Source organism: Astatotilapia calliptera, chromosome 13 (assembly GCF_900246225.1).
Source record: "Astatotilapia calliptera chromosome 13, fAstCal1.2, whole genome shotgun sequence".
Taxonomy (NCBI): Eukaryota; Metazoa; Chordata; class Actinopteri; order Cichliformes; family Cichlidae; genus Astatotilapia; species Astatotilapia calliptera.
This window is the reverse complement of record NC_039314.1, coordinates 15,685,646-15,699,430: the sequence shown is the minus strand read 5'-3', so window position 1 is coordinate 15,699,430 and position 13,785 is coordinate 15,685,646. Positions and strand designations below refer to the sequence as shown.

The window sequence follows — 13,785 nt, the reverse complement described above, 5'->3', positions numbered from 1 at the left end:
ACTGTTTAGATTATTAATCAGCTAACGTGCCATTGTTTTGGAGTAATTATTGGTTTATAAAATATTAGAAAGATGAATATCCAACAGTCAGTCCCCAGATATATTCACGTTAAATACTGAAAACTAAAAAATGGAAAAATCCTAATTTTAATGGTGATCGACATTGTTGATTTCACATTATCAGACTAAGCAGACCTAGAGTGACATAAAACACCTCTAAATACAGCACTGGGGGGTTTATTACTCTGCTCTGACAGATTGTGCTTTACCAAAGTCCTTATAGGAGGAGGTCTTGCAGCTCTCTCCCCCCCCCCCCCCCCCCCCCCCCCAATTTATAAATTAATTCCATTAATTAACTAATGGAAAGTAACACACAAACAGTAACACACACAAATCCATGGACTTTGGTATTTACTCAAATAAATAAAGTAATACCTTTCAATCCTTTAATTTCATGAGCAGCATCAAGACAGTTCAACATCTGGGAGTCTGATCTGGTCAGATAAGTAGCAGAAGGGGTTGTTATAACAGTAGAACGTCAACAATGAGATAACCCCCAAAACAGGTATGGTTTTACAGGTGGGAATTATATGCGCTGGCATTTTTTTTTACTAGTATTGCATTTTGACTATGATCAGTGTGGTAACATGAGGCGATACTTAGACCTTGCATTAGGGGTGAAAAGCTCCAGGCCTCAAGGGCCGGTGTCCTGCAGGTTTTAGATATCACCCTGGGTTAACACACCTGAATTAGTTCATTACCAGGCCTCTGGAGAACCTCAAAACATTTTGAGGAGGTAATTTAGCCATTTAAATCAGCTGTGTTGGATCAAGGACACATCTAAAACCTGGAGGAGACCGGCCCTTGAGGCCCGGAGTACACCCACACCTGCCCTGCAGAGATTGCACAGTCTCACAGGCAGGCTTCAAATACAGCTAACAGGCATCCAGCCTCCCCTATCACTATCCCACCCCACGCAGATGGCAACAATCCAGTCAAGGGGACCTCGATCACCTTAGTCTAACGTGGACTGTCCCCTCTCATCATCATAATAAGTTACTAATTAAAATGTCTAGCGTAACCTAAGCGGTGAACGACAAACAAAAGAATAAGAGTGTCTGCAGACACGATCGGAGACTGTGTGCGCGTTTTACTGATCACATCTGTCTGTCTAGTTTTCGAGGTGCTATTACAGGGTCCTCTTTGCGAAAAATAAAAAATGACTAACAAGAAGCAAAGCGGAGATGCGAGGACAGACTCAAGTACGGTAGATGATGCTATTTACTTTACCTATAAAGAGAAACCATGGAAACTGCCGACAGTCTTAAGATGGAGAAATATCATAGTGTTTATCCTCTTACATCTGGGAGCACTTTACGGACTGATTCTCATTTCCTCCACATCGCCTTCAACCCTTGCATGGAGTGAGTATTCAGGAAATCCAGGGGCATGCTTGGTTGTACGATTACATATGGGAAAAATGGAGGCTGATCCTCTCTAGCTTTATAAATTTCAGGGTAAAGTGCTATGAAAAAGTAACCTCTGGCACATGATAAAAAGACACTATCTGCATATCTTCAAACTAAATATCATAAAAAAGGAAGCCAACCTGACACGTTTTAAATAACTGAATGGCCATTTAAAAACATGCAATGTAATTCCACACGGGAAAAGTATTTGGCTACTGCTTTTACAGAGGTGTTCACACTTGCTGATCTGTTAATCAAGTGCTTTTTAAATTTTAAGTATTTGCACTTTTTGTTTTTACTGTATATTAAATTAAATACTGTAATGTAGTAAGAAAATATTGTTTTTTTTGTCATAAAACATTGATGTACCTAAATACTTAATATTAAGTTACAAAACATAATTGCGGATGTGATGCTTCTTTTGAACACTTGTACATAAAATAAAATGCAAAGTCTGAGATGTGATATACTTCATGCCTTCTCCCTGTCTATGTGTATGCAGAAGAACATATATGAATGGGTGAGGGACCATTGCCTCCACCACAAATATGTATGCACAGACGCAGACCCTCACAATGCCTCACGGGGATTTTTCTTCTCCCACATTGGTTGGCTCCTGGTCCAAGAACATCCTGACTGCGCTGAAAAGAAACAGAAACTCAGCCTGTCTGACCTGACGACAGATAAAGTGGTTATGTTCCAGAAACGGTGAGCAAACCTTAATGCAGACACTGATTTGGATCATAAAAAAAGTACAGTTATGCAAGACTCATTCAATCAACAACAAGCCACAGAGTGCAATAATGCACCTCATACTTTATTGGTAGTCCAGTTGATTTCTTTCCAAGCTCCTTAGAGTAGCAAGACTTGGATGACTGAGAACCTACACAGACATACTTTATTACTGTTTCTGAGCTTGATTTCTGCAAAACAATGTTGAAAAGTGAGTTTGGCCTTGAATTGATTTAGTAATGTTAACTTTTTGGTCACTACTAAACATTTACACTGTTCTGGGCAAATCCTCCTCTGCTAATGATGGTCAGTGACCTGGTCAGAGGTACTGAGGAAGTTGTTGCCCTAATAACGATGATGTTGGTGCTCTTCATGCTATGTTTGATTTCTGTTCCATTTGGAGTCACTGGTAGTTCAGGAGGTAGAGCAGGTCCTATCTGCTCTAGTCTGCCTGCCTTGGAAAAGATACTAACCCAAGTATGTATGTGGATGTTACATAGAAAGCACTTGCTGAATGTGCTGAATGAATGGATGAGACATGTTGTATAAGTGCTCTGAGTTCTCCGGGAGAGTAGAAAAGCGCTATGTAAGAATTTGTCCAATTACCATTCAGAGTTTGTGCGTCTTTGAAACTAGTCCAAAAAAATGTTCATTGCAAACCAAATTGTAGCCAACTAAGAATGGATGTATGAGATGCTATCTGTTGATTTATTTCAGACATTACGTGGTGTCTATGCTGGTCCTCTGGTTCCTCGTGCCCACGCTGGTTCCCTGGTACTTCTGGGGTGAATCCTTAGTTGTGGGGTGCTTTGTCCCTGGGCTCCTCAGACATGTTGCAGTCCTAAATGCCACCTGGCTTGTAAATAGTGTTGCACAAATGTGGGGCAACAGACCTTATGACAAGAACATCAACCCAAGGGAAAACAAGTTTGTTTCTTTCAGTGCCGTAAGATTTTCTTTTACAACTCATTAAAGTTACTATTTGCAGTCAGGTCCTTAACTGTATGGACAGTGTCACAATTTCTTAATTTAACCTCTATATTATTATATTATTGTTTGCACTGAAGCACCGCAGCAATTTCCTAATGTTGTAAACCTCAACATCTGGCAATAAACCCATTCTGATTCTGATTCTGATTCTGATATACCACAACAGCAGATTTAAAAAAAACTGAAGTGCAGACGTTCAGCTTGAATTCAATGGGTTAAACAGATTATTTTTGCATTAACTGTTTGGGAATTGCAGTCATTTTTGTCCACAGGATCCCATTTTCAGAGAATCTAAATTCATTTGAGAATTGACTGATAAGGTCAGGTGAGGCCTGCTAAGGCCTGCTCTTATTTCATTAAAGGTTAAGCAGATAAAAGCTATGGAGTCTGATTCCAAGTGTTTAACTTCAGTTTAATATCTACTAGCTGAACCCTCAATTTAAGGTTCAAAGAGATATAGGCTGAAAAGCCAAAACTAAACCTGAGAGGAAAAAAAAAAAAATTAGGAGAGGCCAAATCAAAATCTAGCATGTTAGTAAGAACTAATGTACTAACCAGCTCGGCAACAGCGACAGGCCTGAAAGACTACAGAAGAGAGAGATGATCAAAGAATGACTTTACAACATCGAAGTCAAGATCATAATGACCTAGAAGGTGCCAAACTTATTGTAATTGTAAAAGTACATATATAATGAGAAAATGTTTTCACAAGTAAGGGATTTGGAAGGATGTTAATCACAGGTGCTTAGCTTAACATACAAATGTGTGTGATTATCTTTTTATTTATTTATTTTTCAAGATTTTTAAATGGAAAAACGAGTGTACTCAGCATCAAATTATCCTTCACATGCTTCAACCAGTGTCTGTCTCCCTACTGCTTTTCTGTGATGAGTTATCATCACCATCACCAAATCAGTAGTTTGTCTCTTTTTAAGAATGACTTGCTACACTGATAAAGGCACTTTGTTCTTGATTTTCAGACTTTTTTTTATTGTTGTTTTTTGTATGTATGAACCTTAAGCAGGCACCAAATTCTTTGCACACCAGAACGGACTTCTTGTTTTTTTTTTTTAAAATTTGGAGCACTGTAAAACTATTCACATTCCGAATAAAAATAAATAAATAATGTAAATTAAAAAAAAATGAAATAAAAGCAAGAATCACAACCAGTGCTGTTTGTTTTTTTTATACTATCTATACTAAGAATCACTCAAAAGCAGCTAAGTATATGTTACTAATCAAAATGCTACTTTAGACAAGAAGATTATGCACTTTGACATTATTTAAAGAATAAAAAAAAATAAAAAATGACTTGACAAAAACATGAACTGTGTGAATGAATCTAAAAACCCTCAAAAACATTAAGTATTACATTTCAGCGCCACATATTGGATTCTGTGAAAATGACCCTTATAGAAATCACTTATCTTTGCTGATAGCTGTGTGAGTTTGGATCATATCCATCTGCAGGTTACACATTTGACATGCTATTCAGATATGGTCTGAACATTACTTGCAGCATTACGTTTCTGCTCCATTAAACTTTGACATTGTCCTTTTTTACTGTGGCAGGGTGACCAAATGCAGATAAACTTGCTGTGAGACAAAGGCAGCATTTGTGTGGGACACCTCTGAATTTAATCTAATTTACAAATAAAAATAAACTGTGCACTGCAAGTGTGGCAAGATTAGTATTCTTCTGTGCCTGGGATTAAATATTCATACACTGTCACACATTTGAACAATTATGACACATACATAAACAATGCCTCTTCACGCTATACTTTTATGCTGTGTGAAGCTAAAAATGTACTCAGTTTCCATCATGTTTACTGAAATCTGCAGTGCTAAATTTTTGGTGTTTGTTTCAGGTAAGGAATAACAAACTTCTTGTCGTAGCTCATGGTCATAGCACCCTAAGCATTCTCATCTGATCTGGGAAACTAAGCAGGATTGGGCCCGGTTAGTTGGGAGACCACATGTAAAAATGAGGAACTCTATGTTTGAGGTGGCTGTGGCTCAGGAGGGTGAGTGGCTTGTCCATCAAATGGTTGGTGATTCAATCCTTGGATACTCGAGGCTGCATGAGAAATTTTCTTTGGGAAATATACTAAACCCAGAGCTGCCCCCAATCCAGTGGGGTGTATACAAACGTTAGAAAAAATGCTTGTGTGAATGTGATTGTTTTATCCTATTGTAAAGTGTCCTTGGGTGACTTGAAAGGCACTCATAAATAAAAATTTTTATTATTATTATTATTATTATTATTATTATTATTATTATTATTATTATTATTGGGTGAATATGACTTGGAGTAAAAAAAAAAAAAGGGGGGGGGGGAATGCCAAATAAGGACCAATTCATTTATAAGAAAAAAAAATAAATGTAGTGTTTTTTTGGAGAAACAAAAACAAAAAAAAGAAGCTAAGGCAACAACGTGGTTCCTGATTTCATCTCATCTTACTTGTCAGTTCTTTTTAAATCTTAATCCAAAAACATCCCTCAGAAGTCCCTCATGATGACCCCCCCCCCCCCGCCCCAAATCCCAATTTGCACACAAGAAGATCGCAAAAGTCCTGCCTCAGATAAAGGAAGGGACCTAAAGGTCAGACGAGGTTATTGGGGAATAACCCTTTATCCAGTGTCAGGAAAGGGCCGTCTGGATTAGCGATGCAAATGTCCTATTTCTGATCAGTGGCTTGGCCTTCACTCTGTCACAATCCACCTTTTATGTGGCTGTTAAAATATAGCAGGCAAGTAAACAAAAATGTACTCCTACTAAGATCAGTAAAATAAATAAATAGAAAATTTTAAGGGAAAACCTGCTAAACACTCAAAATAAACATCGCCGCTCCCTGCAGCACGTCATCGCACATTATTCTGAGAATGCATCTATCAAGAACCCCCACCCAAACATCATTCATTTGCAGAATTTTGCTTTAACTCTCCTATAAATAAACAAATATTAATTAAAATAAATAAATCAATTTTAAAAATCAATCACTAATCGGGAGTATTTGACCTGTATGAAACTACACATTCGCTCGGTGCTGTTAAATTTCGTTGAGTAACAGTTTCCATGACAGATACACTGATTCAATCACACCTTTGTTAAACTGAACCAAAGTTTTCTGTTGTCCCATCAAACTGACAAACGGCTATCCTCCAGCTAATCCCCGACAAATCAACTGCTTTTCGATAGCTTAAATAAACATTTTCTCTGCGCAGAAATTCAAGGGATCACTGTTACACTTTTCCTAAAGGATTAAACAGATCTGCCTTTGCTTTTAAAGGAAGGCAGGGAACCTACCGTTGCTCGGCCCTGAAGGCCCAGGGTGCCCTTTTGATCATTTCAGTCTCTCCTTGGTGCATTACTTCTGATTGGCCAAGAGAGTAAGAAGGGGGAAAATCTTTAATTAAGCAGATAATCTCTTGTTGGGACGAGAGCAGCTCCATTTCAGAGCCCCCGCCTTGAATCCTGGAAGCCCTTGTGAAGTTTCATGTGCTGGTAGTTCAGTGTCCTCTCCATCTTCACGCCGTCTGCAGCTTTGGACGAGTTGCCGTCTCTTCCCTCCCCTCACCTGTCAGGATGTTCATGCACTGGGAGGTTTTTTATTACATTTTCATTCTCCTGACTCACATGAGGTCCACCTGCTGCTGGTAAGTTGGTTTATTATGAAATATTAGCCACTTTCTTGGCTATAACGTCCGCTCCAAATAGCCTACTGAAAAGGATTAACTGAACACACGCGGGGAACTTTTATTCATTTATTCATTCGAAAAATAAAAGCCCAATTTATTTAATAGAATTATTCAATAAGGAACCTTTTATAAAGGGCTTATTGGGTTTGAAGGCGGTTAATAAGCACTTAGTGTTGGCTAAATATAAGCCGTTTATGAGGTCGATTTGCGGGTAGCCAGGTTTTGAAAATTCCCTGAGATTTCTTACAAACTAAAATCCATCAACCAGCGAAATTTTTTTTTCTTGACTAAGTCAATAAAATAACATTCCCACATCAGTTCCCACTTTTAAAAAATCTTTCAGTAGTGTGGCTCACTAAAGTTTGAATACCCACATGTCATAGTTTAACATGTTACAAAGTGCACTAATGAGAGATGAATTAGCAGAGGAATTTGTGGAGGACACTGAGCTTCCCAGGGTGAATAAGCTGTCTCCTTTTCCAGGTCAGTGAATAATTTCTTGATGACTGGACCCAAGGTAAGCCAACTTTCTTTTGATCTTCTCTCCTCTCTGTTTTTCCACAAAAGAGAAAGACACTTCTTATGAGATCTTAACTCAAGTTTAGGGACAAATTCTGGTACCTGTCTGCGTTGAACAATGGTGCTACATCTGTGATATTCTTGGACTTTTGTGATTTTTTTTCTTTACCCCCCCATCCGTACACTTGACCTTATTCAAAGGCTCTGTGTAGCCGAGGGTTGAATGTGTTAAGAGGCAAGAGCAGGCACTGCTGTAGTGGGTGGTCATCATTAGTGATCCAGACCCCTGTGAAAGAGGTGGTACTCCATCTCCCTGAAGGCCACTTGAGACATATTAGTTATATTATCATTCACACAGTCCGAACAAGCAGCAGAGCGGCAGGCGAAACCCGCACAGACGGCGCTTTGAGACTTTACTGCAGCCGATGAGACCTCCACATGCAAACTGAGCCGCTTCATAGTGTTTTTGTCACATAACTGACAGATATCATCTATTTAATCTGTCTGTTAAAGAGTAACCACTTTATACCAGCTTCTTCCACATTTTAAACTCCACATAGTAACTTAAATTTTGCACTGATAAGAAAGTGACATGAAAGCAGTGGATTTAACACTAACAAATGTGAAAGTCGCACATCCTTGATCCAGTCCCGCATGATCTTTTAGTCCCGCAGATAGCAGCGACTGACTTTCCCTGTACTTGATCAAGCTCGTTCAACCATGTTTCCTAAAAGTATAATATGATGCTTGTTAGGTAGGATGCATCCTGGTACTGAAATCACAGCAGATGCCATGTTGTGAAATCACACTGCTGTTGCTGTAAAATGTGCATTGTATTATAACGCAGGCATACCTGATCTACTCAAGCAGCGTGGCAGCAGGAGCTCAGAGTGGCATAGAGGAGTGCAAATACCAGTTTGCATGGGACCGCTGGAACTGCCCCGAGCGAGCTCTGCAGCTATCCACGCACAGCAGCCTGCGCAGTGGTAAGTCCTGACCCCCCCACCCCTCACAGAACAACTCAACGCCATCCCAAATATTCCCACACGCCTACGAGGCTGAGATTCCAACTCATGGCAAACATGGCAGATTTTCAAAGATGTTTAAAAAGTGGTATGCAACTGTGTGCTTTTTTTTTTTTTTTTTTTAGGTTTATTTCTGATGCTTGAGTTTTTTTGTCTTCTTTGTGTCTTACAAATATTTGCTTAGTCCAAAGAGTTGGGATTGTTACAGAGGCAAGTAAGACAAGAGCCAAAACAAAAAGGCACTCATGTCCCACCGAATCACAGCCTCTACATACAGAGATCCACAAACACAAAGAGACAGATTTGTTAGGTAATATAAAATAAAATTAGTTTAATTTAGAGAATATTTATAATAACTGTCAGTGAGGGTTTTACTCTCCTGGCACGAAGGCGGGATTTTTTTTCAAAATAATTTTCATTAAAAAAACAACAGCAACAACACAAAATACATAAAGTTAAACTCTCTCTGTAGTTGATTTAACTTAGTGGAAGGAAGCAACTGGAGTATAATTGTGTGAATGTATTAGACAACATAGCTAACAAGTTTCTCCGATGATAATAGCAAATCGAGAGACGGCGTTTGTCCACGCCATCAGCTCAGCTGGCGTTATGTACACCCTAACCCGGAACTGCAGCCTTGGAGACTTTGATAACTGCGGCTGTGATGACAGCAGAAATGGACAACGAGGTCAGAGAGATACACGAACGCGTACATGACATGTGAAAGGACAGTTTTCGCTTCCTAAAGCGATTCCAGTAATTTCATTCTTTTTGTTTTATAGGTGGTCACGGGTGGCTCTGGGGTGGCTGCAGTGACAATGTTGGCTTTGGTGAGGCCATCTCCAAACAGTTTGTTGATGCTTTAGAGACTGGACAGGATGCACGGGCAGCCATGAATCTCCATAACAATGAGGCTGGGCGCAAGGTACAGTATGCCCTCTTAATTTACGAGCATCTTGCATGAGATGCAGTACAATCATGCAATATTATGGCTTTAATTAACCACTCATTATTTAAACTGGGTGGCATCCTGGCTTAAAATGTAAGAATCTTACACGGCCCTCCGACTGATTGCAGATTGTAAAGCACCTTTTGAATCATTTTTCCCTGCGCAGAATTACGCTGAGTGTGCCACCCAAGCATCCCTTTCACGTCGCTATAAGTGAGGTGCCACTCGTCTCCAATAATAACAGCGTGTTCGGTGTACCAGAAGGGCCTATTTACCAGTGCTGAATGCTCCTTATGACAAAACCTCAACTCAAGAATCTCAGGATCACTGGTGCACGCTTAATTAGAGATCCTGGGGAGCCAGACATTGCACAGCATTCTGTATTATTCTGCTTTTTTTAAAATAAGTGTTTAGTTTTATTCTTGCAATAAGGATCCCACATTTATGTTGGTCTTTGTTTGGCCCCGAGGGAGTCTGAGGGGACCACAGGCGTGCAGCTGAAGTGGTCTTTGTTTACGGTGCCTTTGCTCCCCCCTGTTGGGCCCTGGGATCCCCATGGCACCTGGAGCATCATTGTAACAGAAAAAAATGGGGATAGAAAGAGAGAGGGAAAAACCCCTCCTTTTTCATTTATCCACTCAATGGGACTCTCCATTGGGTCGTCTCACACTAGAAAACATGTTGATAATGAACATGCTAAATAAATACTTCTATTTATTCTACGAGGAACAATGCGACCCGATGTGAAACTTTGATTCAGCCTCACTTCAACAGAAAGTTCATCCCCTCTTCACGGAAAGAAAACACCGCTTTTCAATTGACAGCTGTTTTGTGTTGGTTGAAGTCAGGAAACACAATGGATGACAAGGAACTCCGCGATGGACCTCGAAGCTATCATTTCTTCCTTTTCACCGCTTTCATGCCTTTATCTGAAAAACTTTGAGAATACAATCAGTTAATTTGACCACACGTCAATCAAGAATTTGCAGGAAATGTATGCACCAACACACAATTACGGTTTTTATGTTTTGACAGTTTTTCCACTAAACTCAGAGCAAAACACAGTTTTCTTTAATGCAGTGAACTATTCCTATTTATTTTGATAACATGAACTGTGTCTGTGTGCCCAGGCTGTGAAGGGAACCATGCAGAGGACATGCAAGTGCCATGGCGTGTCAGGAAGCTGCACAACTCAGACCTGTTGGCTGCAGCTGCCAGAGTTCAGAGAGGTGGGGAACTACTTGAAGGAGAAGTACCACAGGGCGCTGAAAGTAGACCTTCTGAGAGGAGCGGGGAACAGCGCGGCCAGCAAGGGGGCCATCGCCGAGACCTTTAGTTCCATCTCCCGTAAGGAGCTGGTCCACCTCGAGGACTCTCCTGATTACTGCCTGGAAAATCGCACTCTGGGTTTGCCTGGCACTGAGGGCCGCGAGTGCCTAAAGAAAGGCAAGAACTTGAGCAAATGGGAGAAGCGAAGCTGCAAGAGACTATGTGGGGAGTGCGGCCTGGCTGTGGAGGAGCGTAAGGCTGAGATGGTGTCGAGCTGTAATTGTAAATTTCACTGGTGCTGTGCGGTAAAGTGCGAGCAGTGCAGAAAGACAGTGACCAAGTACTTTTGTGTGAAAAAAGGAGGTCAGAGGGGAAGAAGCGAGAGCGCCGGGAGCCGCAGGAAGAACCTCAGACTGAGGAAGAAGCACTGAAGATCTTAATGATTTCTTGCAGCTCCCCGGCAGATTCTTTTTTAGATAGTTTGTTTTGGATAAAAGGATGATCTCAGACCGTCGTCAGTGTCCACAGCGTTTTAAAAGTAAACACAACGGCCACAAGATAGAGGAGATGAGAAGGGTTTTAACAAATTTATAGATGGTTAGGAATAAATGTATTTAAGATATATTTTTTATATTTTTTACAACATCTTGAAAAGTCACTGGGCATTTGAAGAGTTTTTATCTGCTTTCAAAATTCTCCACAACTTCATGTATTTATTGTCATGCAGATACACAATCTTGGTGGACGTGGCTATTGTGGTATAAATAACTTATGTGTGTGTATATATATATATATATATATATATATATATATATATATATATATATATATATATATATATATATATATATATATATATATATATATATATGAACCCGTCAGTAATCTTTGTATATAAAACACCCATCAGTGTCAAGTTTTGAATTTTCTCTCCCATCATTTGGCTTGTTGTGACCTTTGCTCCACCTCTTCATGTATTTAATTGTACATAAAATGAAGCACTTTGTACTGTACATTGTTAATTTATTGCGAAGCATTTTCTAGTTTTGCTTTATTGTTAGTTTTCTTTGTGGTTTGTTTACTATTAAAATGCCATAAAAGAATAATAAATCCGTCAACCCTGTCTATCATTCAGCCTGGAGAAAGTACTCATCCTTCTTTAACACACTCTTTGTGACAGTAATACCCTGCCGTTTGGAGTAAACACAGCATTACGCTTCACATTCCTCCCACTGGGGTTCGGATACCAACAAGAATAGAAAATTTTCCAGCATACTCTTCCTTCCATCACGCCTTTCTCAATTTCGCCTCAACAAATACCTCCCATTCTCTCCCTCATCATGGTAATCCTCAAAGAGCCCCCTAACTCCTGAGCGCTTGGAAGTTTCTTCACTGTTTAATACTAGTTTAATTAACTTTGTCCAGACAGAGTAGGACCATGGGGGTGGAGGGCATGAGGCAAGTTGCCCTTAAAAATCATCCCGCCTCTAATTTTGTATGCTAATCTCCTTTTTCACGCCGCACCTCCTTAGGAGTGGGGGAAAGAAGTGTTGGGAAAACTTTGGGCTAGCTGTGCAAGGCTTCCTGTGGCTGTTTTATTTCTGGGCCCACCTATTTGGATCCTTTCACTCCTCTAGGGCCTGCCTTTGCTCGATTTAACAATGAATGCAGAGCTAATCAGCTCTCTCGGAAATGCACCACTGTCGAGGAAGGTAATCCCTTCTTCTCCACTCTCAATGGGCTGTCGCCTTCTAAAGGACTTTGGGAAAAGGCTTTGCACAGATTCACACTGTTCGCTCAAAAGAAGTTAGTTCAAGTATTGTGCCCAAACAAGTGGGTTTTATAAACACATGCTTGCCAGGATACTCACCCCACCTGCGAGTAAGAAGTGCCAGGTTCAGGCAAACTAGCACATGGCAGCCGAAGCTGAAACCCTTCAGACAAGAAGAGACATGAAAGGGGAGATTAGAGTCCCTATTGAGACGGGGGCATTCATTTCTGCACCTTCCTCCTTTTACTCAATGAAGTGTCAAGGAAACACCTTGTTGACATCTTATTTACCAAATAATGATTATAATCAAAACTCCTCTCTCCTCTGATGACCCCCGTGGGCTGGTCAGATCGCTCCGACTGGCATGCAGCAAAACCCTCGCATGAACAAAAGCCCCGCGGCTCTGCAGTCCTGCAAATTTGTTGTGTTAGGGAGTACAACAGAGGCACAAAATGTTCATTCACTGCATTCAAAGGTAATGCAGAAATATAATTAGGACAAGCGTTTTGGATTAAACCTAACAAAGCCACTTTAGACTCAGTGTGCACAATGCAGTGATTCTCATTTGTGCTTTCCTCTCCATGCTGCCATCCAGTAATTCGCCATCAGCAGTCGTTTGCTGCCCACTTACACCCGCGTGTGAAAAAGCACCCCAGAGAGTGAGGAAAGCATGCTGGCACAACAATTGGTTAACGTGTGGGAAAGCTGAACATGAAAAACACATTTTAACCTCCTAGGACCTGGCGTCCACATATGTGGACATCACATTTTGGGTTGTCTAGACCAAAATACTAAATTTTGCTCTACAAGGGCCTGATATCCACTTACAAGGACATTATACTGTTATATCAGAATTTAAAGCAAATGTCCTCATATGTGGATCTCATTTTTCTCAGAAACAAAAATAAGTAAAAATTGGTTAAAAGAAATCACATACAGTGGGGCAAAAAAGTATTTAGTCAGCCACCGATTGTGCAAGTTCCCCCACTTAAAATGATGACAGAGGTCAGTAATTTGCACCAGAGGTACACTTCAACTGTGAGAGACAGAATGTGAAAAAAAAATCCATGAATCCACATGGTAGGATTTGTAAAGAATTTATTCGTAAATTAGGGTGGAAAATAAGTATTTGGTCACCTCAAACAAGGAAAATCTCTGGCTCTCACAGATCTGTAACGTCTTCTGTAAGAAGCTTTTCTGTCCCTCACTCGTTACCTGTATGAATGGCACCTGTTTGAACTCATCATCTGTATAAAAGACACCTGTCCACAGCCTCAAACAGTCAGACTCCAAACTCCGCCATGGCCAAGACCAAAGAGCTTTCGAAGGACACCAGGAAAAGTATTGTAGACCTGCACC

At 40.3% G+C, this 13,785-nt stretch overlaps 2 protein-coding genes across 2 annotated transcripts; both read left to right on the top strand.

The window, feature by feature from the left end:
- Positions 1 to 1,103: 1,103 nt before the first annotated feature.
- LOC113035398 (acyl-CoA desaturase) lies at positions 1,104 to 3,174 on the top strand. Its single transcript, XM_075410389.1, is given in 3 exon segments — positions 1,104 to 1,505; positions 1,940 to 2,177; positions 2,919 to 3,174. Coding segments are annotated over 3 exon segments (780 nt in total). The 5' UTR covers positions 1,104 to 1,219.
- Positions 3,175 to 6,483: 3,309 nt separating this feature from the next.
- Positions 6,484 to 11,429, top strand: wnt8b (wingless-type MMTV integration site family, member 8b). The gene is made up of 6 exons (XM_026190038.1): positions 6,484 to 6,851; positions 7,377 to 7,410; positions 8,260 to 8,398; positions 9,000 to 9,125; positions 9,220 to 9,362; positions 10,517 to 11,429. The coding sequence occupies exons 1-6, from the start codon at positions 6,781 to 6,783 to the stop codon at positions 11,084 to 11,086; spliced, it is 1,083 nt and encodes a 360-aa protein (XP_026045823.1). The 5' UTR covers positions 6,484 to 6,780; the 3' UTR covers positions 11,087 to 11,429.
- Positions 11,430 to 13,785: the final 2,356 nt, after the last annotated feature.

Coding starts and splice junctions, on each gene's coding strand:
- wnt8b (XM_026190038.1), top strand. CDS start 6,781: ATGTTCATGCACTGGGAGGTTTTTTATTACATTTTCATTCTCCTGACT. Junction 9,126..9,219: donor CAGCAGAAATGGACAACGAG/GTCAGAGAGATA, acceptor TTTGTTTTATAG/GTGGTCACGGGTGGCTCTGG. Junction 9,363..10,516: donor ACAATGAGGCTGGGCGCAAG/GTACAGTATGCC, acceptor CTGTGTGCCCAG/GCTGTGAAGGGAACCATGCA.